Here is a 26,579-nt window from a genome sequence, read left to right on the forward strand (position 1 = left end):
TATAGACTGTTCATCATTATAACTGTACATAACATGATCCTGACCAGCTATAGACTGTTCATCATTATAACTGTACATAACATGATCCTGACCAGCTATAGACTGTTCATCATTATAACTGTACATAACATGATCCTGACCAGCTATAGACTGTTCATCATTATAACTGTACATAACATGATCCTGACCAGCTATAGACTGTTCATCATTATAACTGTACATAACATGATCCTGACCAGCTATGACTGTTCATCATTATAACTGTACATAACATGATCCTGACCAGCTATAGACTGTTCATCATTATAACTGTACATAACATGATCCTGACCAGCTATAGGACTGTTCATCATTATAACTGTACATAACATGATCCTGACCAGCTATAGACTGTTCATCATTATAACTGTACATAACATGATCCTGACCAGCTATAGACTGTTCATCATTATAACTGTACATAACATGATCCTGACCAGCTATAGACTGTTCATCATTATAACTGTACATAACATGATCCTGACCAGCTTAGACTGTTCATCATTATAACTGTACATAACATGATCCTGACCAGCTATAGACTGTTCATCATTATAACTGTACATAACATGATCCTGACCAGCTATAGACTGTTCATCATTATAACTGTACATAACATGATCCTGACCAGCTATGGACTGTTCATCATTATAACTGTACATAACATGATCCTGACCAGCTATAGACTGTTCATCATTATAACTGTACATAACATGATCCTGACCAGCTATAGACTGTTCATCATTATAACTGTACATAACATGATCCTGACCAGCTATAGACTGTTCATCATTATAACTGTACATAACATGATCCTGACCAGCTATGACTGTTCATCATTATAACTGTACATAACATGATCCTGACCAGCTATAGACTGTTCATCATTATAACTGTACATAACATGATCCTGACCAGCTATAGACTGTTCATCATTATAACTGTACATAACATGATCCTGACCAGCTATAGACTGTTCATCATTATAACTGTACATAACATGATCCTGACCAGCTATAGACTGTTCATCATTATAACTGTACATAACATGATCCTGACCAGCTATAGACTGTTCATCATTATAACTGTACATAACATGATCCTGACCAGCTATAGACTGTTCATCATTATAACTGTACATAACATGATCCTGACCAGCTATAGACTGTTCATCATTATAACTGTACATAACATGATCCTGACCAGCTATAGACTGTTCATCATTATAACTGTACATAACATGATCCTGACCAGCTATAGACTGTTCATCATTATAACTGTACATAACATGATCCTGACCAGCTATAGACTGTTCATCATTATAACTGTACATAACATGATCCTGACCAGCTATAGACTGTTCATCATTATAACTGTACATAACATGATCCTGACCAGCTATAGACTGTTCATCATTATAACTGTACATAACACGACCCTGACCAGCTATGGACTGTTCATCATTATAACTGTACATAACATGATCCTGACCAGCTATAGACTGTTCATCATTATAACTGTACATAACATGATCCTGACCAGCTATAGACTGTTCATCATTATAACTGTACATAACATGATCCTGACCAGCTATAGACTGTTCATCATTATAACTGTACATAACATGATCCTGACCAGCTATAGACTGTTCATCATTATAACTGTACATAACATGATCCTGACCAGCTATAGACTGTTCATCATTATAACTGTACATAACATGATCCTGACCAGCTATAGACTGTTCATCATTATAACTGTACATAACACGATCCTGACCAGCTATAGACTGTTCATCATTATAACTGTACATAACATGATCCTGACCAGCTATAGACTGTTCATCATTATAACTGTACATAACATGATCCTGACCAGCTATAGACTGTTCATCATTATAACTGTACATAACATGATCCTGACCAGCTATAGACTGTTCATCATTATAACTGTACATAACATGATCCTGACCAGCTATAGACTGTTCATCATTATAACTGTACATAACATGATCCTGACCAGCTATAGACTGTTCATCATTATAACTGTACATAACATGATCCTGACCAGCTATAGACTGTTCATCATTATAACTGTACATAACATGATCCTGACCAGCTATAGACTGTTCATCATTATAACTGTACATAACATGATCCTGACCAGCTATAGACTGTTCATCATTATAACTGTACATAACATGATCCTGACCAGCTATAGACTGTTCATCATTATAACTGTACATAACATGATCCTGACCAGCTACAGCTATAGACTGTTCATCATTATAACTGTACATAACATGATCCTGACCAGCTATAGACTGTTCATCATTATAACTGTACATAACATGATCCTGACCAGCTATAGACTGTTCATCATTATAACTGATAATAACATGATCCTGACCAGCTATGACTGTTCATCATTATAACTGTACATAACATGATCCTGACCAGCTATAGACTGTTCATCATTATAACTGTACATAACATGATCCTGACCAGCTATAGACTGTTCATCATTATAACTGTACATAACATGATCCTGACCAGCTATAGACTGTTCATCATTATAACTGTACATAACATGATCCTGACCAGCTATGACTGTTCATCATTATAACTGTACATAAGACTGTTCATCATTATAACTGTACATAACATGATCCTGACCAGCTATATAGACTGTTCATCATTATAACTGTACATAACATGATCCTGACCAGCTATAGACTGTTCATCATTATAACTGTACATAACATGATCCTGACCAGCTATAGACTGTTCATCATTATAACTGTACATAACATGATCCTGACCAGCTATAGACTGTTCATCATTATAACTGTACATAACATGATCCTGACCAGCTATAGACTGTTCATCATTATAACTGTACATAACATGATCCTGACCAGCTATAGACTGTTCATCATTATAACTGTACATAACATGATCCTGACCAGCTATAGACTGTTCATCATTATAACTGTACATAACATGATCCTGACCAGCTATAGACTGTTCATCATTATAACTGTACATAACATGACCCTGACCAGCTATAGACTGTTCATCATTATAACTGTACATAACATGATCCTGACCAGCTATAGACTGTTCATCATTATAACTGTACATAACATGATCCTGACCAGCTATAGACTGTTCATCATTATAACTGTACATAACATGATCCTGACCAGCTATAGACTGTTCATCATTATAACTGTACATAACATGATCCTGACCAGCTATAGAGACTGTTCATCATTATAACTGTACATAACATGATCCTGACCAGCTATAGACTGTTCATCATTATAACTGTACATAATAACACATGACTGTACATAGACCTGACCAGCTATAGACTGTTCATCATTATAACTGTACATAACATGATCCTGACCAGCTATAGACTGTTCATCATTATAACTGTACATAACATGATCCTGACCAGCTATAGACTGTTCATCATTATAACTGTACATAACATGATCCTGACCAGCTATAGACTGTTCATCATTATAACTGTACATAACATGATCCTGACCAGCTATAGACTGTTCATCATTATAACTGTACATAACATGATCCTGACCAGCTATAGACTGTTCATCATTATAACTGTACATAACATGATCCTGACCAGCTATAGACTGTTCATCATTATAACTGTACATAACATGATCCTGACCAGCTATAGACTGTTCATCATTATAACTGTACATAACATGATCCTGACCAGCTATAGACTGTTCATCATTATAACTGTACATAACATGATCCTGACCAGCTATAGACTGTTCATCATTATAACTGTACATAACATGATCCTGACCAGCTATAGACTGTTCATCATTATAACTGTACATAACATGATCCTGACCAGCTATAGACTGTTCATCATTATAACTGTACATAACATGATCCTGACCAGCTATAGACTGTTCATCATTATAACTGTACATAACATGATCCTGACCAGCTATAGACTGTTCATCATTATAACTGTACATAACATGATCCTGACCAGCTATAGACTGTTCATCATTATAACTGTACATAACATGATCCTGACCCAGCTATAGACTGTTCATACATTATAACTGTACATAACATGATCCTGACCAGCTATAGACTGTTCATCATTATAACTGTACATAACATGATCCTGACCAGCTATAGACTGTTCATCATTATAACTGTACATAACATGATCCTGACCAGCTATAGACTGTTCATCATTATAACTGTACATAACATGATCCTGACCAGCTATAGACTGTTCATCATTATAACTGTACATAACATGATCCTGACCAGCTATAGACTGTTCATCATTATAACTGTACATAACATGATCCTGACCAGCTATAGACTGTTCATCATTATAACTGTACATAACATGATCCTGACCAGCTATAGACTGTTCATCATTATAACTGTACATAACATGATCCTGACCAGCTATAGACTGTTCATCATTATAACTGTACATAACATGATCCTGACCAGCTATAGAGACTGTTCATCATTATAACTGTACATAACATGATCCTGACCAGCTATGGACTGTTCATCATTATAAATGTCCTGCATGGTAGATGTGTTCTACACTATATTCACTTATGTTTACCGTTTTAATTTAACACTGCTGTTGAACACCTGTTATTGGATTGGAGAACTGAGATGTCAGCATTTCCTTTAGAATTCAATTACAATTGAAGACTTATGAAGAATTATGATTTAAAAGATGTATGATTTGATGTCACAATTTTTCTATTAGTTTCTTTTTCTTTCTTTTGCTTCCGCGTTTTTGTTATTTTGTTTTCTGTTTTTATCCTAGAATGTGACAATTTTCATTATTTATTTATTTAATAATTATAAGGTTTTATTATTTCTGAAAGTGCTTTTTGAAGTAATGATGTAAGACTGTGTCCTATGTATAGTTTCTACATACAGAAATTCTTCAGTTTGATATTAAACCAATGGTTTTACACTATTTATACAGAATTAATACAGGTAGCCAATGTGTTTTAGTGAAGCTGAGAATTAATTGTTTTATGATGAAACAGATCATTTTGCAAGTTTATTTGAGAAAAGTATAAATTTTTGTGTATTTATGTTTTTGCTTTACATTTAATGTTAGGAATTAGAGGAGGAGCATGAACAACTCAATGAAGAGTTCCACAGAGTTACCTCCCATAACAGGAAGTTACAGGGGGAAATACTGTCTCTGCAGAAACAGCTACAGGAAGTCCAGCAGGCGGTAAGTACAAAATTATATGTATATCAAAAAGTTATCAGCAAACTATATTCAGATGTCCCAACATATTACCACAAGGTCTCCACCTCTGGGTCACCTCCATTATCTAACGTAGCATGTCCTGACATATCAAATATGATAAACCAAACCAAAGTATTCAGGTAAAAAAAAAAGTGTTGACTTCACAAAATATCTAAAATCATTTGTTGAATTACTTTCAACAGAAATCACCTTTATTCCTTTATTTTTCAGGCCTCAGAAGATAAAACCAAAGATCTTGAGAAAAAGGTGAGATGATTAATATTATGCTAAATTAAACAAAGTGAATGATGCCTAATAAGATGACAATATTTTTTGAGTGGATGAACGTGTTTATCACAAGCACAGTTTTATTTCACCAGCATGTGTAAATAATCCGATATTTGATTCTTCTCTGTTTTGATTACAGGTAGAGGGACTTGAGGTTCAACTAGCAGAGGAAAAGGAAAAAAATCAGGAATTGGAAGAGAAAGTCTCGACACAGTCAACCAAAACGGAGGTAAACATGATCAGCTCCTAATTCAAGGTCACACTGTTTCTATTGTTTAAACTTTAAAAAAACTATCAGGGATGACTTTCATGTATACCTGCACATGTTTGATGAAATATGTATTCTAAAAATATTCATATCTTTACATATATTTGGTAAATTAATCTACTTAAATCTCACAAGCTAGATTTTATAAGAAATTATAAAAATAAAACTGGACAAGTGTGAAAATCTTCTTATTATATCGTATGACTTTCCTAATGATAACGTTTAAGGTCAACTTTATGTCGAATGATAACGTTTAGTTATATGGGGATTGAATGTAGCTATCTACATATCTTATGAAAATTTATGAAAATAAAAATTATTGAAAGGCTATTACATGTATATTATATTTAAAATTATGACACCCATATACGACGAGAAACAAAATTAATGGAACAGCTGGATGACACAGTCTTTCTACAACGTCGCGTTTTCAAGCGTCCACCTTCCGGTCGACCTTTTTTTGAAGAGACAAACGATAAACAAGAAATATAGTAAAATAAGATTTGATTGACCTATTACAGTAAACTTCTGTTGATTCTACATCAAGAAACAACACATTAAAGATTAAAAAATTAAAATATTGTGGGGGATTATTTTTTATTGATATGAAACTGGCGTAATGTTTGAAATCTTCTGATCAATGCACGAGAATTGTTGTATTCATAGTGTTTTCATAGGCAAATATTTGTTTTCGTCAGTTGGTTGATTCATATAGTGACAAAAAACTCAGAATGTAAACATATGAAGGTCAACTTTATACTATTTCGATCATAACTGAATTGTGATGCCCATTTCTGGCCATTTCAGAACACACAGGATGAAGGTGACACATGGAATGATAGTGAAGATGATCTTTTTGATTCTCCAGGTAAGTTTATTTAAGTAATTTTAATTTCTGTAGTTTTAATCTCGATTTATTAGTGGAAGTCTTTACATCACCAGTATATATTTGTTTGTTTGTTGTCTAATTGTTCATTTGTACTTGTCTAGGCCATAAGAAAAATGGAGAAAAAGAGCCAGATGACAAACAAATGGTAGCTCTGTTACGAAGTCAAATTTTGACGCTGCGCCAGGAAAACGACCAGCTCAAGGAACGAGCACAGGTGAGTCATTTAAAGATAACTGAATGATTGGAAATACAGGTGAGTCACATATTCTTAAAGGAAAACTAATAAGGGATGAGTTCAGTGTGCATGAGCCAAGAGCAAAGTGGTCAATTTAATTGGTCAATATCTTGGTGAAGGGAATGACTATCTGTCAGAAGTTTTGTGTTTTTGTGAGTCCATTGAATAAAATAGGAAATTCATCTAGCTATACACTTCATAATGAATTTATTGAAGTCATTTTTAAGCTATTAATTTAACTTTGAGATTAGTGTGTACAAATTAGTTTGTTTTACTGACTTGTGAAATCTATGTTAGAGTTCGAATGTCATTGATTTTGAAAAAAATTAAAACTGATATATATGTATTTCAGTGTCCTGCTGTAGCTAATTATAGGTAAAATTTGCTCTGCTATTCTCCACATCTTTATCATGTCATGTGACCACTTCCAGCATGCATTAGTTTTGTCTGATATGTCACTTTTGGATTTGTCATTATTTCTTCTCTGATCTGTTAGATATTATTTCAGATATTCAGAGATACATGTACATGTATATCATTTTAAGAAAACATTATTTTATAGATTTCTGATAACTTTAAATACTTCAAATATGTTGACGCCATATATCTTTGAGAAATAAGACTTTCATTGTGAGATACAATATGTTCTGAAATCATTTATTTTAAAATATCACTCCAGTCGTTTTCTCGTTGGTGTCTGGTGAATATTGTAATGTCTTGCACTGTCGCATAGTAAGGTGCTACTTAGATTGACTGCCTTGTGGAATTCTGTTACTTTTATAGAACATTTTGATAGATTTCATGGTAGATTTTCTAGAATATTTTTTATCTTGTCAATTTTAGAAGGAGATTAACTCAGTTAAAAAGTGTTTGTGATATGTTATAGCATTATAGTATCATTCTAACGATGAACTGTCTTAATTGTAAAAATTCATTATAGTTATTTACTGCAAAAATGTAATGTAAGATTATCAAAACGAAGCATTGGTTGTCCTATTTTTGTCATGCATTGATATGTTCAATGGCGCTCTTGTGCACCATGCATGATGGCTATGTTGATAGTCAAATGTATGGTACACATGAACAAATGTCAAAAATATTGTTACACAACTTTGGGCTCTGTAGATTCATCACTGTGTAGTGGAAAGTAATTCATTATTTCAAGATTAAAAAACGATGTGGGTAAAGTACAATTTACCGTGGATTATGTCCACTTTTTGGTTATTGTAATATCATAAAATTCACATCAAAAGATGACATCACAATCATCGAAAGGTGGAACTAATCAACTTTAAATTGTATTTAACTCACATCGTTTTGGGATCTCGAAACTGCCCTATTGTTTAGTATAACCATTTACACGATCTTTACTATTTACTGTGATTTAATGGTTATTATAACAATGTATATAATCCCCTGGGCCTGTTTCAGTCTGTACCCCCTGATGCAGTTGGAGCATCCTCTTTCCTCGCCCCAGGGGCACAGGACCTGCCTCCTGGGGTCAGAGCACAGTTGGAGGAGAAGGAAGAGGAGCTGGAGGAACTCCATAATAAATTGATTACACTGGAGGAGGAGAACAAGATCCTTATTGACCAGGTATTTAATACAGTGGTGGTCATCTATGTGGTGTTGTCCAAGATTACTGATTTCAACTATCTGAGTATAAAGACTATTTTCTCTCTGTTCTTTGGGTGGTCCTTATAGACAGGTTTGACTAATACCTCATCATGTAAAGATGTTCAGTTTTAATAAGGTATCAGCACTAACAGTTATATTCTATATACAGATAAAGAGGAACAGACACAAGGAAGAGGATTTCGTGGAGAGAGAAATACAGACATCTCCGAAAAACTTTGGGGACAACCATTCCACAACAGCCTCCTCACCACGAACATCGGCTAAAACCGAGGATGGAAGTGACGATAAGAGTGAACAGGTCAAGAAACTTAAACTCGAGCTGGACACATTGAGAGAAACATACGAGAAACTGGTACAGGCTGGGGACAATCTACAGGATATGTACGATCAAGTGTTAATGGAGAAGGACCAACAAGCTGAGGAATTTGAGAAACTTTTACAAGAAAAAGAGGAAATTGTGAAAGAGAATGAATTTTTGTTATCAGATGGTAATGCCATGCATGAGGACCTAGAAAAACTAGTGCAAGAACTAGAGAAAAACCAGGAAAATTTAGAAAAAGTTCAGTCAGAGAAAGAGGACTTGGAACGGAAACTTTCAGCTGTGAATATGTCAGGTAAAGCCAGTGAAATGGCAAAACTGATGGAGGAACGTGATCGGTATAAGTCACGATTCGAGGAGGAAACTGTTGAACGGAACCGCCTCCAGGAGAACCATGATGTGGTGCTAGAGGAAGTACAGAACCTACAGGAGAAATGTCAGGCTATGTCATTGGAGCAGGAACAGATCCAACAGGAGTACGAAGGACTACAGGATGAGTATGAACAGTTATCACAACAGTCAGAGGCTCTACAACAGGATTACACACAATTGGAGCATGACTACTCTGAATTACTCACTGATAAGGAGAAAATGGAACAGGAGTTCCTCGAGGTACAGACCGCTAGTGTGCATGTAGAAAACCGTAATCCCAGCCTCCTGGAGGAGAAGGAACACTTACAGGAGGAGTATGATATGTTAGATTATGAAAAGGAACAACTTGAATTAACTATCTCAGAAATGTCAAAGAACAATGCTCTTTTAGAGGAACAATTAGACAAAAGTAGAATTGAATTGTCAAGAACTTATGAAAAATTGAAAAAAGAATCGGCAATAAGGGCACAGCAAGAGTCTGAATGGGGAACAGATAAGGACAAGCAAGCCAAGTCTTTACAGGCACAGATACTACGACTACAGCAACAACTGGCGGTAAGTTATACTTATTGTATTCTACCTGATATGCACCCCTGTCCCTTTAAGCTCCTTCCCCTTTTTTGAGACCGCAAATTCACTCTCAAATTAAATACACATTGTAAATATGGAAATCATACATCAGATTTTCTATAGTATAAGCCATATGCAAAGTTAACAGGTGAAAAGATCCTAGTTCATACACCTTTTTCTTTCAAGAGTTTGTTTGTTTTTTGTTTTTTTTTCAATTTTTGAATTGCTTTGGGCATTAATTGGATTGAATACAATATAATAACTACATCAACTGGTTGTAAGTTTCAGTTACCATGATTACGGCAACAATCAGAGGACATATACTATTTAGTACCAAATCTGCTGTACACTACACCTAAAGCAACAACTTGATCTAATTTCAAATCATTTTGACCATAATATCGGAGAACATTTTGGCGTGTGATCCTTTTGACATTACTTACATCAAACAGCAAGAAATTTGATGTAAGGAGCCCTTGTAATCACTGTCTGTCCATTCCCAATTGGTTTTCGGAGATTTCTTTGAAAACCAAATGGCCATTTGCTTTGAAACTTCTCATGGCAGTAACTGACAGTATGTAATCAAGAGAGCAGTAGGGATTTGAATTTTTCCTGAGAAATTCAAGATGGCCACCAAAACCTATAAATGGGTTAAAATTATCTGATTTCCATGAAAATTGGTTTGAAAGGGATTTGTGGACACTGAATATTATGGTTGTAGTTTTAAAGAGATCTGGAAATCCAAAATGGCTGTTGTGGTAATAAATGGGTCAAAATTTGAAAAAATAAAAAATGTCAGATTTCCATGAATATTGACATACAGGTTTTTGGAGAGACTGGGTACCATGGTAACAGTTTTTTGAGGTCTGGAAATCCAAAATGGCTGCAATGGCCATGCTTCTGAAAGGGTAAAAAATTGATAAATATATATATACAAGGGTGTTTTGGGTCACTTTTCATTTACTGCAGCTAAGGGTTGACTTAGCAGGGCTGGGGCCCTGGTGAGTGTCAGTTTTCTTGTAAGTACATGTATTTGTTAGAATTGTATGTGGTACTAGATTTTATGTGATTTTATGTTTAGGAAACTGACAGACATCATCGAGATGTTGTGAACACATACAGAACACACCTTATATCAGCCATGCAGGTAAATGATGTTAATGGTTCATCATCTACACAACTCTGCCTATTGATTTATCTATCACTAATAACTGAAAAGTGTCTAAATCTACAGATGTACTAGAATGATTTTGATTTTGCATAAAATAAACAGAAAGAAATTTATATTCATGAAAAAATTATGACCTTTTAATTTCAAATGCTTTAATGAAGTTATTTGAAAACTTTTTTTGGCTGTTGTGTGATGTAATCAAGGACACTACATGGTAATTATAGTTCAGCATCCTACAATGTCTAAATGATACATGATCTTTTGTTAATGATTTAGGTCAGCAATCTTATAGGTGGGTAAGTTTCTATAATGGCTGTTTCTCACACACAGGGACATATGGACTCTGATGTTCAGCAAATATTGTACAACATTATTGACCTACGCAGCGTGGAAGAGTACTGCTGACCACAACTAAACAGTATCATCAGTATGGAAGGTCATCCATATTTCCAGGGATGCTCGGCAGCCATGATCTTATCATTAGTATGGAAGGTCTCCATTGGTTCCATGGAAACTCAGCAGCCATGATCATGTGATCTGTGTGCAAGATCATCCTTCATTCTTGTCTTCATGGCAACTCAGCAGCCATGAACACATGATCTGTGTGAAGGTCATCCTTGTTTCTATGGATACTCAGCAGCAGTGATCACTTGACCTTTATGTATGGTGACATCTGTCTGTTATGAGTGAGAATATTGACCTGTGTCTATTTGTGATGTACCTTGAGTGAGGACTTAGGTGATGTATTTGTCCCAGATTTCAGCCCACATTAGATAATAGTGCATACACTAGCTGTTGTTGAAAAGTGGACTCCTAGGAATGTAAAGAATCTTCACATATGGTACAAGCATCATCTATAACGCTGACAGTATTCCTGGAAATTGACCTATTGCTCTGTTACCCATATGATATTCCTCTTCCAACATTCCTCTGAGTTTTGATTTGTTTTGATCAAACCTTTTCATTTCAAAACTAGAATTAAGCTGTTACAACAAACAAATGTTATTTTTATCTGGAGAAGAATTTTCTTTTATTTTATACATGAAGATGATCTTTATTTTAAACATTCCTGCCCAAGTTGTAATGAATAAGAAAAAGAGTTATTCCTCTTCTGTTGTAACTGCTGAATTGCATTGTCAGTCCTGCAGGCAATGTGAGATTTGTATGTACCCTGGGATTGTGTAATAGATATGTAGTGATGTATGTACTTGGTACACAAACACCTGGCAATCCAATAGAATTGTTTGTTTGATGGTATATGTTATATGTTCAATATTTACTGCTGAATTTTAAAGGGACATTCCACACTTGATTCTCATTGACCTGTACCTTTCAGGATCCTCTTGTCTGGTTCAAAATGTCTTCCTGTTGTGTAATTGTACAAGAAAACTATACAGTGTATTCCTTCAGTCTGGCTGTTTTGTTTTCAGTTTTACAGTTTCAATAAAAAAAGTTAGTGAATGCTCATCTCTCAAAAGGTAGCATATAAAATCCTAACATATGTGTTGTCTCCCTTTACTATGAATGGTTAATTTACTTATTTTTAAAGATAGAATGAGAAATATTTTTATATGGTAATACATAGCTTACATTCCATTTAAAAATAAGTATGATTTTATAGATGGTTGTGATCTACACTATCAATTTATAAACAAATTGCCATAGAAACAAACATATTTATACAAATTTTATTTGTTAGAATTAACCTTTACTTGAGGGTGTTGGATCGTGTGAAATTTTGTTTGTTTGTTAACAATCACCATTTTTTTTAAAACATTAAACCATTTGTTTTGTGAACCCTGTATAAACTTGACAAGCAACCTGTACATGTATAAAAAAAATTGTTAACTGCTACATTCCTGTGCAATTTAGTTAGAAAACAAATATCATTACTAGGTATTGTTTGATTTAATATCTGTTCCCGTATGGTATAAAATGATGTTAGCAATTGTATCCATTGTATTTACATATGTATACCTAGATCAATGTGAACCTTGCTTCATTACAGTTGACTTTGCTACAACACCAGGCATAACTTTGATTTTAATCAATGTTGGAGTGGTAATGAGAAAGTTAGTGGTAAACTAGTTTCTTCTTTACTTATGTAATGAGGAAGTTAGTGGTTAACTAGTTTCTTATTTACTATGTAATGAGGAAGTTAGTGTTAATAGTTTCTTATTTACTAGGAAGTAGTGGTTAACTAGTTTTTTTACTTATGTAATGAGGAAGTTAGTGGTTAACTAGTTTCTTATTTACTTATGTAATGAGGAAGTTAGTGGTTAACTAGTTTCTTTTTTACTTATGTAATGAGGAAGTTAGTGGTTAACTAGTTTCTTATTTACTTATGTATGAGGAAGTTAGTGGTTAACTAGTTTCTTATTTACTTATGTAATGAGGAAGTTAGTGGTTAACTAGTTTCTTATTTACTTATGTAATGAGGAAGTTAGTGGTTAACTAGTTTCTTATTTACTTATGTAATGAGGAAGTTAGTGGTTAACTAGTTTCTTATTTACTTATGTAATGAGGAAGTTAGTGGTTAACTAGTTTTTATTTACTTATGTAATGAGGAAGTTAGTGGTTAATATTTATTATTTACTTATGTAATGAGGAAGTTTGGTTAAAATTTTCTTAATTATGCAGCTTTGAAATTGGAATTAGATGAAGTTCCAAATCTATATATGTATACACAAATCTTAATTAAGAAGACCCTATCAAATTATGACAAATCCATATAGCAGTTGAAGTTTGATTTCAGGATATATAGGTATATACTGCTGCGACGTAGTGCTTCCAGATGGGCTCCAAATAGCTCCCATCTCTGTATTTTTGATACTTAATTTGTAACTGTTGATGCTTGTTTTTCGTGATTTCTGGGCCCGGCACCACTAAACTTTCTAAGACAGAATTTTACTTAAGTATGTGATTTTACAGAGACTTAAGAAAAAAATCTGTCTGAGAAAGTTTGATGGTGCCGGCCAGCCCTGTTTGTGGTTCTAGTCTCACCATGTCACTTATGTATATAAATCATGAGAAATCATCTGCCACCTTTTGTCGGTATACTCTTTAATTACAATATTTGGTATATATAGATTTTGAAAAATAACCCTTGAAATCTATAGCCTGATTATCAGGTTTGAATGTCAATTTTACAATTTGAACATAATTGTCTTCCACATTTTATTTAAAATCAAATGTGTTTCTTTCCAGAACAAAATTGTTTTTATTTAAGCCAAAATTAATTTTAGCCCAAAAGACTTTTTATAAGGTATACATTTTTTTGATATCATTGGTATTCTACTTGTATTACCGTACACCAACATATATGTGCAGTGAATTAATTTCACAAGTTCATGGCTAACAATTCTTTAACAGCCATTTTTAATTCCACAACTGATGGTTTTACTGTAACTGTGGTTGACAAAAGTTTCTTGATATCTGAGTCATGCTGGATATTTATACTAATTATAGTATGTTATATGGTACTCTTGTAATATTTGATATCCCACCTGTTCCACACACTTAAAGATGCTCCACCAATGACAGAGCATAAACGGTGCCAATTATTTGAACAATAACTGAAGTATAATCGTATTCATATATGTCTAATTAACATAATAATGCATCTGAAATAATTCGTTTTACTTTTGGTACATGCAAAAGTAAAATTAGAAAGTCAAACTTGTCATTGGTGGTAATGGTGTAAAGTAAGTAACTTTTGTAAATGAAGAAAAATACTTAATTGTCTGCTCCTGTTTTTGGTAGTGAAAAAATACCAATTGTCAGCCGTGGAGCATCTTTAACTCAAATGGCCTAAACTAAAAGTCTTAATAAGATCAAATTGTCATGTAAGAGTTGTCTCCCCTCACTGGAATGCCTAAAAGAACTTGGTAAACATGTAATACTCAAAACTCATTGTCTTGATAAAGATAAAATATGTATAGCAATATGTTCAGATTTGGTTTTTCATATAGATCACACCTAATAAGGTCATTATTCAATAGTTGTGACCAATATCACATTAGAATTACATAATATTATAAGTTCCTAAAGGCATTATGAAAAAGTTCAATGGAATACATGTTTTGCCATAACAGGAGTGTTGATGAAGTGAAGTATATACAAATATTTACTATCTCTATTAGGTTGTGTCTACGTTTATAGAACAAAGCATTCCAATTCAATTGGTGTATAACATGTTGTAATATTTCTCATCACCAGCTTTTACATAAGCTGTTGCAATCATTTTCATTGTATGTGCATGGTTTTGGTATAAATGTGTACAAGTTTGAGACAAGTATCATGATGCAATATAGGAATTTATTTAAAATTTTTGAAATGTTTTCAGTTTTATAAGTTAATATATCCCTAGTGAAACTTGCAATTGTGTGTATGTGTGTTATTGTGTATCTGAAATAAGATCACGCCTGCAGTAGAATGATTTGTATGTGTGTTATTGTGTATCTTAAATAAGATCACGCCTGCAGTAGAATGATTTGTATGTGTGTTATTGTGTATCTTAAATAAGATCACGCCTGCAGTAGAATGATTTGTATGTGTGTTATTGTGTATCTTAAATAAGATCACGCCTGCAGTAGAATGATTTGTATGTGTGTTATTGTGTATCTTAAATAAGATCACGCCTGCAGTAGAATGATTTGTATGTGTGTTATTGTGTATCTTAAATAAGATCACGCCTGCAGTAGAATGATTTGTATGTGTGTTATTGTGTATCTTAAACAAGATCACGCCTGCAGTAGAATGATTTGTATGTGTGTTATTGTGTATCTACGCCTACAGTAGAATGATTTGAAATATTTTGTGGGGATGCTAGAACAGGTATCTTGTTTAACTGGTGTATGATGTAAGTTTTACAAGTGTGTGATCACACATGACCAGTTTTACAGGTGTGTGATCCTACATGACCAGTTTCACAGGTGTGTGATCAAATGACCAGTTTTACAGGTGTATGATCACATATGACCAGTTTTACAGGTGTATGATCACACATAACCATGTTTTACAGGTGTGTGATCACACATGACCAGTGTTACATGTGTGTGATCACATGACCAGTTTGACAGGTGTGTGATAACACATGACCAGTTTCACAGGTGTGTGATCACATGACCAGTTTTAGAGGTGTGTGATCACACATGACCAGTTTCACAGGTGTGTGATCACATGACCAGTTTTAGAGGTGTATGATCACACATGACCGTTTTTAGGTCATCTGACCCGAAGGGTCAGGATGACCTATTGTCATCATGCACCGTCCGTCGTCGTGCGCCGTGCGCCGTCCGCCGTCCGCCGTCCGCCGTGCGCCGTGCGCCGTGCGTAAACTTTTTATTCAAACGACTTCTTCTCAAGAACCAGAAGGCCCAGGGTACTCATATTTGGCGTGTAGGTAGCTGGGATGGAGGGCTACCAAGTTTGTTCAAATGAATGACCTTGACCTTCATTCAAGGTCACAGGGGTCAAAAAGGCTAAAATTTTTAAACAACTTCTTCTCAAGAACCAGAAGGCCCAGGGGTACTGATATTTGCCCTGTAGGATGCTGGGATGAAGGGCTACCAAGTTTGTTCGAATAAATGACCTTGACCTTCATTCAAGGTCACGAGGGTCAAATAGGCTAAAATCCTTTAAACAACTTCTTGTGAATAACTAAGAGGCCTAGAGACCTGATATTAGGCCTGTGGCATGCTGGGATGAAGGGCTACCAAGTTTGTTCAAATAAATGACCTTGACCTTCATTCAAGGTCACGAGGGTCAAATAGGCTAAAATCTTTAAACAACTTCTTCTCAAGAACCAGAAGGGCCCAGGGTACTGATATTTGCCCTGTAGGATGCTGGGATGAAGGGCTACCAAGTTTGTTCAAATAAATGACCTTGACCTTCATTCAAGGTCACAGGGGTCAAATAGGCTAAAATCCTTTAAATAACTTCTTGTGAATAACTAAGAGGCCTAGAGACCTGATATTAGGCCTGTGGCATGCTGGGATGAAGGGCTACTAAGTTTGTTCAAATAAATGACCTTGACCTTCATTCAAGGTCTCGAGGGTCAAATAGGCTAAAATCTTAAAACAACTTCTTCTCAAGAACCAGAAGGCCCAGGGTACTGATATTGGGCCTGTGACATGCTTGGATGAAGGGCTACCAAGTTTGTTCAAATGAATGACCTTGACCTTCAATCAAGGTCACAGGGGTCAAAAAGGCTAAAATCTTTAAACAACTTCTTCTCAAGAACCAGAAGGCCCAGGGTACTGATATTTGCCCTGTAGGATGCTGGGATGAAGGGCTACCAAGTTTGTTCAAATAAATGACCTTGACCTTCATTCAAGGTCACACTGGTCAAATAGGCTAAAATCATTTAAATAACTTCTTGTGAATAACTAAGATGCCTAGAGACCTGATATTAGGCCTGTGGCATGCTGGGATGAAGGGCTACCAAGTTTGTTCAAATAACTGACCTTGACCTTCATTCAAGGTCACGAGGGTCAAATAGGCTAAAATCTTTAAACAACTTCTTCTCAAGAACCAGAAGGCCCAGGGTACTCATATTTGCCCTGTAGGATGCTGGGATGAAGGGCTACCAAGTTTGTTCAAATAAATGACCTTGACCTTCATTCAAGGTCACGAGGGTCAAAAAGGCTAAAATCTTTAAACAACTTCTTCTCAAGAACCAGAAGGCCCAGGGTACTGATATTTGCCCTGTAGGATGCTGGGATGAAGGGCTACCAAGTTTGTTCAAATAAATGACCTTGACTTTCATTCAAGGTCACGAGGGTCAAATAGGCTAAAATCTTTAAACGACTTCTTCTCAAGAACCAGAAGGCCCAGGGTACTGATATTGGGACGTGACATGCTTGGATGAAGGGCTACCAAGTTTGTTCAAATGAATGACCTTGACCTTCAATCAAGGTCACAGGGGTCAAAAAGGCTAAAATCTTTAAACAACTTCTTCTCAAGAACCAGAAGGCCCAGGGTACTGATATTTGCCCTGTAGGATGCTGGGATGAAGGGCTACCAAGTTTGTTCAAATAAATGACCTTGACCTTCATTCAAGGTCACACTGGTCAAATAGGCTAAAATCATTTAAATAACTTCTTGTGAATAACTAAGATGCCTAGAGACCTGATATTAGGCCTGTGGCATGCTGGGATGAAGGGCTACCAAGTTTGTTCAAATAACTGACCTTGACCTTCATTCAAGGTCACGAGGGTCAAATAGGCTAAAATCTTTAAACAACTTCTTCTCAAGAACCAGAAGGCCCAGGGTACTCATATTTGCCCTGTAGGATGCTGGGATGAAGGGCTACCAAGTTTGTTCAAATAAATGACCTTGACCTTCATTCAAGGTCACGAGGGTCAAAAAGGCTAAAATCTTTAAACAACTTCTTCTCAAGAACCAGAAGGCCCAGGGTACTGATATTTGCCCTGTAGGATGCTGGGATGAAGGGCTACCAAGTTTGTTCAAATAAATGACCTTGACTTTCATTCAAGGTCACGAGGGTCAAATAGGCTAAAATCTTTAAACGACTTCTTCTCAAGAACCAGAAGGCCCAGGGTACTGATATTGGGACTGTGACATGCTTGGATGAAGGGCTACCAAGTTTGTTCGAATAAATGACCTTGACCTTCATTCAAGGTCACAGGGGTCAAATAGGCTAAAATCCTTTAAACAACTGCTTGTGAATAACTAAGAGGCCTAGAGACCTGATATTAGGCCTGTGGCATGCTGGGATGAAGGGCTACCAAGTTTGTTCAAATAAATGACCTTGACCTTCATTCAAGGTCACGAGGGTCAAAAAGGCTAAAATCTTTAAACAACTTCTTCTCAAGAACCAGAAGGCCCAGGGTACATATAATTTCCCTGTAGGATGCTGGGATGAAGGGCTACCAAGTTTGTTCAAATAAATGACCTTGACCTTCATTCAAGGTCACGAGGGTCAAATAGGCTAAAATCTTTAAACGACTTCTTCTCAAGAACCAGAAGGCCCAGGGTACTGATATTGGGACTGTGACATGCTGGGATGAAGGGCTACCAAGTTTGTTCAAATGAATGACCTTAACCTTCATTCAATGTCACGGGGGTCAAAAAGGCTAAAATCTTTAAACGACTTCTTCTCAAGAACCAGAAGGCCCAGGGTACTGATATTTGGCCTGTAGGATGCTGGGATGAAGGGCTACCAAGTTAGTTCAAATAAATGACCTTGACCTTCATTCAAGGTCACAGGGGTCAAATAGGCTAAAATCATTTAAACAAATTCTTGTGAATAATTATGAGGCCTAGAGACCTGATATTAGGCCTGTGGCATGCTGGGATGAAGGGCTACCAAGTTTGTCCAAATGAAAGACCTTGATCTTCATTCAAGGTCACAGGGGTCAAATAGGCTAAAATCTTTAAATGAATTCTTCTTAAGAACCAGAAGGCCCAGGGAACTGATATTGGGCATGTAGCATGCTGGGATGAAGGACTACCAAGTTTGTTCAAATGAATTACCTTGACCTTCAATCAAGGTCACAGTGGTCAAATAGGCTAAAATCTTTAAACGATTATGTTGTATTGTACTAATAGTCAGATGACCGTTAAGGCCCATGGGCCTCTTGTTACAGGTGTGTGATCACAAATGACCAGTTTTATAGGTGTGTGATCCTACATAACCAGTGTAACAGGTGTGTGATATTACACATGACCAGTTTTACAGGTGTGTGATCACACATGACCAGTTTTACAGGTGTGTGATCACACATGACCAGTTTTACAGGTGTGTGATCACACATGACCAGTTTTACAGGTGTGTGATCACACATGACCAGTTTTACAGGTGTGTGATCACACATGACCAGTTTTACAGGTGTGTGATCACACATGACAAGTTTTATAGGTGTGTGATCACACATGACCAGTTATATAGTTGTGTGATCACACATGACCAGTTTTACAGGTGTATGATCACACATGACCAGTTTTACAGGTGTGTGATCACACATGACCAGTGTTACAGGTGTGTGATCACACATGACCAGTTTTATAGGTGTGTGATCACATGACCAGTTTTTATAGGTGTGTGATCACACATGACCAGTTTTACAGGTGTGTGATCACAAGACCAGTTTTATAGGTGTATGATCACACACGACCAGTTTTATAGGTGTGTGATCACACACGACCAGTTTTATAGGTGTGTGATCACAAGACCAGTTTTATAGGTGTATGATCACACACGACCAGTTTTATAGGTGTGTGATCACACATAACCATGTTTTACAGGTGTGTGATCACACATGACCAGTGTTACATGTGTGTGATCACATGACCAGTTTTTTAGGTGTGTGATCACACATGATCAGTTTTTCAGGTGTGTGATCACACATGATCAGTTTTACAGGTGTACGATCACACCTTTACCCTAAACAAACTAATATTCATGGCAATTTAATTTGGTATTTTCTTTCATCAGTCTTTGATGATGAAAGTTTCCTAATAGCATTCAGAAAAACACACTGCAGTACTTCATGAAATTTAGTTGGTTTGCAGTATACAATGCACTGGTGTTTGAAAATCGGTCGCATGGTTATGTGTGTGACTTATTGAAGGATGTATGCTCATTTAGAGTGAATGTAAACTGAAAGTCAGTGGATAGAGTGCTATATCGGGGGAAGGGTTCATTACTTACACTCGCAATATTGTTGTAGTTTTGTATAAGTTAGGATACACATATCAAACAATACATATCTTGTTCATGATGCTTATTGTCTCTTTGTAACCATGAGAACATATACGGCATTGATGTTATGAATGAATACAATAATAAATAACAGCCAAAATCTTAATAGTTTTCTTGCTTTCTTTTCTTGCTTTCTGTTTTTCTTCCATCAACAATATATGATAAATTTCATATGATACACAATTCATGGACTACGTAATGCTAATGATTGCTGTTAGTTTTGATGAAGTTCAATTAGCAGCTTTCATATGATTTAAATTGCCTCTTTTTCATGAAGTGTTTCGTTATTTACAATTGAAAATTAATCAAAAGAAAGAGTAAACCTCTATGTGTGTTATTGATATCAAAATATGAACAGTTTCCTATCTACATATTGTGGACACCTGTATATATGTTCAACAAGGCCCTGGTTCTAGGAAAGTAGGGTGCAGGTAATCACCGACTATAGCCATACTCCAGATAGAGGCATCTTGTCCATATCGTTGAACGATCTGGCAGTCATCTCTACGGCGGCTTTCAATTAATATGCATTAAACCTGATATTCCCTTAATACTCTCTGTAGGGTAAGAAGTTGTCACCATGTTTGCTTTGTCTGTTTAAATAACCCTCAACACGAATGAGTGTTATGCATCGTCTCTGTGACGACTGAAAGCTTTGTCCTAAAGTATCAGGTGTCTCGAGTCAGTGTCTTCGGTCCTGAAGATTTAGTCGTCCCGAAATCCCTTTCTAATAAAAAGCTTTTTCGTAAGGGCCGCGATTCCACTTGCCCCGCTGAACTACTCTTTTCTGGCGACAGTATTTTCTTGTGAAAGTGTCAAAAGCTGCAGCTTGATACCACTCGCTGGCGTCTTGTTTTGGACGGTAACTGGTATCGCTGGAATGTAGATCTCCATGACACATGGCTTGGAATGGGAGGATTGAGTTGAGATGTTTCCCTAGCTGGTATGATGGCCATACCGCAGTGTGTTTCCCACCATTACCGGTGTCCATGACATTTCGCAATGGTCCAACAGCAATGAATGTGTCTCCGGCAGTAATAATATCTGGATGAGGCGGTAGGCAGGTCAGAATCGCAGTTATCGTTCTTGTATCGGACATTTCACTTACTGGCGTCACCTTGTAGAATCCAGACTGGAGCTCGTCGACTGTGATGTGTATCAATCTGTTGTCGGTGTCATATGTAAGTTGTACCGTGAAGTCGGCGTACCTGCTCCATCGCTTCAGCTTGGCATCTGTACCTTTGGTAAGGGTGATGTTTACCCTGGACGTAGTGGTCTGTATTGTGTCGTTCTGTTTCTTGATGTAAACCACCTTGCTATTCCTGTAAACAGACGTCCTGTTCGACCTGCAAGAATATACTGTTGTCTGTTTTCCCTGTTTCTTTTGCCTTTTGACACTTTTCTGATTCAACACAAGCTTCTTTATGAAATCCAATTTGCGCTTTGAAACTACTTTTCCTGTGTTCACTTTATGGCTGTTTTTCTTAGACAATACTGGCTCTGTTTTGATTGGAATCTTTGGAGAAATGGCCTTGAAATTCGAAGCGCTTTGCTTTTGGGTGTTTGTGTCCATTTTAGTAGATTCGCCTTTCTTGTTGTCTTTGCCATGTATGAGGAAAAGCTTGTCGCCATATTTGACTGCGTATACAGGGTGTTTGCGGTTATCCTGTGGGGGCTGGTTGCGACTGCCAATGACCACAGTGCCGGCCTCTGTAGAGGTTTTCTGTAATAGTCCCGTAGTAAGCGGCTTAGCGGGTGACGCGTCTGGAGTCTTCGTGTACCTGTGATCAGAGAGATGAACACTATCCTTATCGTCGTCATCGTCTAACTCGTATTTAATCGTCGTGTTACCCTTCTCTTGTTTTACGGTAGGACTAATAAGTACATCCACAGTGTCGCTGGACTGTGAAGTAGTATCGGCAGAGTGTGCACTGGTACTATCATCCGAACATTTTGTACTAAAATTTAACTGGTTTAGCTTTTTCAGCAATAAATTCTCATCATTTTTCAGTGAATTGATGGTCATTTCCTGTGGTTTTGCGTCAGATTTTCTAAACTCTGACACTGTATTCACACCAGAATCTGATTTCCGTCTTTGCTTGCTCGCTGCATCCTTTGCGGCTTCAGCATCGTCCATTTGGGCACAGTAGTCGGCGTATGATATAGCGTGCCCTGGACGTATTGGCGTGATGGGCTTCTGCTGCTTTGTGATTGGAGTAAGGAATGATTCTGCTGATTTGATGGGAATTATTTCCTGCGATTTACTTATGGCGAAACTTCCCATCTGGACCGATGACTTTGCTCCAGGAACACTTTTACTTGGCAGAGTTGTTGTATTTACTACATCCTCTTTCTCCGCAGCCGTTATTGTGCTTTTTGATGAACGGTTAACAGATACAGGGCTGCTGGACCCTGTGTCATTCTTGTAAACGCCTGAAACATTCCTCCCTTTTTGGTAAGATGGTTTATTAATGGTCATTGGAGATCCTTCGACATTAGGAAGGTGAAAGTCGGTAACATGGGAAAATGAATTCGGAATCTTCATATGTACACTTCTTGACTTAAATACTTTGTTTAGTGTGTTTTTCCCTGCATCGCTAATAGGAATAGTTTTGTCTGGAGAGGTTTTCGGTAGGATTCCTTCTCCTAGGATCGCTCCGCTGATCTTTCGATATCCCGATGGACCGGGTAAATTTTTATTGTCTGATGGCGTTTCACTTTGCTTTTTCCGATTTCGCTTTGGTTTAATCTTTGTAAAATTCTCAGGATTTCCAGATATCTTTACCTTCTCCAGTCGACCTAGTTCTGTCGAAGCTGTGTCATCACAAATTTCCTCCAATATGGCCGATTTACTGCAGGTTGAAGACTGGGCTATTTTAGAAATATCTTTTGACTTTGATACACTTTTGGATTTTACCAGAATATTTGGCACGTTTTTTGGCATCCCATGCATCCAATCTTCCAATGCTGTGTATTCGACTTTGGTGTTGACGGCACTCGCTGATATTGCTGATTTCAGCAACTTTCGTGTCTCCTTTAATTTACTTGCACCAGGAGAAGGTACCGAAGAGCATCGCTCCCTGTTGAGCGATTCTTCTTTTAATGGAACAACTATCGCAGAATTACTGCGTACGTATTGTTTTTGAACAGGTCTTTTTCTGGAGCGATGTCCTCTTTGATCAACGGACAGTTGTTTGTTTGTCGGCTTGACAGCCGTATACGCCGATGTTATCAACGCCTGACGATTTGTTTTCGGTAAGCTTACACCAGCAGACACAGAGCAATTCCCTGCTTCTTGTTTTTCTCGCATTAGTTTGGCTGTTATATTCTCGATTGTGTTGTTGGATTTCTTCATATTTTTCGGCAGGATGAAAGATTCGGTCGCTTTAGCACCGGGGGTAAATGGTGTTATTGTGTCATCATGTGATTTAGTGGTAAGCTCTTTGGGTTTACAAGATAGCCTTGTTTCGTCACCGAAATTCCCTCTCGAATTCTTCATTGCTATGCCTTCGCTTTTAGCGAACAGATTGTTCGAAACATTTACCTTTGTGGACACGTTAATCCCTCCACTGCTAGACTCCAGTGATGTGCTGGTATTTACAGTTTGTGCATGGATGTTACTAATGTTGTTGTCAGAGCTGCCAAAACTTACTCCGATAACAGTTGGAATTGTCATTGTTATGCGCTGTTGATTTCTAGAAGATGTAGATGGTTGTTCTTTTGCGTTTCTTGTCATGTTGCCGTCTGTAATTTCTGAATCAGAAAGGACATGTAAATTTACATCGCCAGGCCTTGGAGAGGAAGGGAAGTGGAGTTTTCTACGCTTCCTTGGTGATGCTTCGTACACGTTCTCTGATGCAGATGTCCCTAGGGTTTCCTGTTTGAAATAAGATGTAGGAGACATCGCATTCCTTTCTTTGCTTCGTTTACGTAAAGGTTCGATAGATGATGTTTCGGTAGGACGGTCGTCAGTATAGCTATTGGTTATACCTGATAAACCGTGTCCGGAATCTGCCCCGCCTGGAAGCTGTTTCTCTGAGGTCGTAGAATTCATCGTGATGCTGAGAGGACAAGCCACACCAGGAGAATCATGAATATTACACGTGATGCCATCAGGAAGGTCACTAGGTGCAAGTTTTGTCAGTACCACAGAGGAAGGTTTGATTTTACGGGCTCCAGGCGGGACCTTCATTGTCAGCGGACCTACAAAATACCTTACAATATAGTAATCAGTCTATAATTGATTCTCAAAATCCTATCAAACTTTATATAACTTATATTAAGGGTGGGAATGTAGAATTATTATTGTCAAGGAACCATAAATTTGTATCGTACTTTGAATTTTAGCCCATAGCTGAACTATTATATGAGGAACGTTACCAAAGACTAAATCTTTTAACTTTACAACATCACAGGACAAGATGAGTTATTATTATTATTTGTTTCTAAATGGTTTATTCTAGTCGGAAAATGGAGCCTTTTAGAAAAAGTGTATACATGTGAGTAACAATTTGAACTTTCGTCAGCCACAGCGTCATAGATGTATGGAATAATTTGCCAGAAAGCATCATTACTACAGGTGCGGTTCATATTTTTGAAGTAAATAGGAAATGAAATATTTACATATTTAAAAAAGAAACAAACTTTAGCACTCGATAGTGGTAAACAATTCACTTTTTTCAATCTTATTTTTTTATTCTTATTTCTACAAGAAAAGTACCCTTGATACGTGATTCATGATCGCCGGTAACTTTTGGACAAGTATACGTTCTAACGCAGGCCGAATCACCATATGTGCATGTACAGGGTAGAATACAATGTATTTAGTGTTGTATATGAAGAAACAAAAACATTAGCTTTGAAGATCTATTATTGTACGACACACACGAAAAGGGGTAGCAAGAAGTATGTTCAGTTGTATCAAATGGAGTATAAGCAAAGAAGTACATAACCTCGTGCTCAAAGGTTGATGATTTAGAAGCAAAAAACTATGCATATAATGTACATTATATTATAAAACAAAGAGTTAAGAATGATAGAATGTGCCTGAAAATGAAAAAAATAAGGCAAGCATAGAGCTCTACCTCTAGATGTAGGGGTAATACAATAGAATGGTAAATCATACCGCACAAACGCACGATTTCAGAGCAGGAATTAACGACAACCTACCATTAAAATCAAATCAGGAAGCTGGCGATTGTCAATGGACTCCCGACGAACCTAGAACAAGATAGTGTCAATCACAGGACTATGATATACCTGTATAAATACTGTCGGTTAGAAATCCGTGTCAGGTCCCTGTGGTGTCAATAAGGATGTAATTATAAAAGATCTAGATTTTGAAGGTAAATGAAAGTCGGAGTGTATGTAGCAAACACCGGCTAACATGCACATGTCAAACGTCAACCAGGTAAAGAACTACATAACTTATGTATCAGAATAGTTTCATCGCTCGGCCACCCTTACTTACTGCTTATGAAGAAAAATATTTTGTTATGTGTGATAAAATCGAGAATTAATGCTGTAAGGGAGATTACAACTGTTAAAGATATAAGTTTACAGTAAAGTAAACGTAATTTATAGCAAATTCTAAGCGACCTCGAAAAATTCGTTAGACAAGTAGTAAGTACATACGAAATTTCGTGAATAAAGACATCTTCTGATAGAAGACGCTAGACACTGTACCATACAGGTCTCCACAAAATATCGATTGAACTTCGCTGACCAGCAGTGGTACAGGGTCTAGCGTCTTGCAGATGTCTTTATTC

General features: G+C 36.7%; 2 protein-coding genes and 1 long non-coding RNA gene across 12 annotated transcripts in view; 2 read left to right on the forward strand and 1 right to left on the reverse strand.

The window, feature by feature from the left end:
- Positions 1–13,043, forward strand: part of LOC138333004 (ankycorbin-like) — a 64,732-nt gene extending 51,689 nt beyond the window's left edge. For all 10 annotated transcript variants that reach the window (XM_069281094.1, XM_069281093.1, XM_069281096.1 and 7 more), the window contains 9 exons: positions 5,197–5,316; positions 5,566–5,601; positions 5,762–5,851; positions 6,698–6,758; positions 6,881–6,993; positions 8,446–8,610; positions 8,801–9,898; positions 10,995–11,060; positions 11,415–13,043. In XM_069281094.1, the coding sequence (XP_069137195.1) occupies positions 5,197–5,316; positions 5,566–5,601; positions 5,762–5,851; positions 6,698–6,758; positions 6,881–6,993; positions 8,446–8,610; positions 8,801–9,898; positions 10,995–11,060; positions 11,415–11,489 (1,824 nt within the window). In that variant the 3' untranslated portion in view covers positions 11,490–13,043. The remainder of the gene's footprint in view (positions 1–5,196; positions 5,317–5,565; positions 5,602–5,761; positions 5,852–6,697; positions 6,759–6,880; positions 6,994–8,445; positions 8,611–8,800; positions 9,899–10,994; positions 11,061–11,414) is intronic.
- A 687-nt stretch (positions 13,044–13,730) lies between these two features.
- Positions 13,731–20,917, forward strand: LOC138333007 (uncharacterized). The gene is made up of 2 exons (XR_011209924.1): positions 13,731–16,281; positions 19,789–20,917. It is a non-coding gene; the product is annotated as an uncharacterized lncRNA (long non-coding RNA).
- On the reverse strand, positions 20,918–25,017 carry LOC138333006 (uncharacterized). Its single transcript, XM_069281104.1, is given in 2 exon segments — positions 20,918–21,784; positions 21,787–25,017. Coding segments are annotated over 2 exon segments (3,375 nt in total). The 5' UTR covers positions 25,004–25,017; the 3' UTR covers positions 20,918–21,626.
- Between the last annotated feature and the right edge of the window lie 1,562 nt (positions 25,018–26,579).

Source organism: Argopecten irradians, chromosome 10, assembly GCF_041381155.1.
Source record: "Argopecten irradians isolate NY chromosome 10, Ai_NY, whole genome shotgun sequence".
NCBI lineage: Eukaryota > Metazoa > Mollusca > Bivalvia > Pectinida > Pectinidae > Argopecten > Argopecten irradians.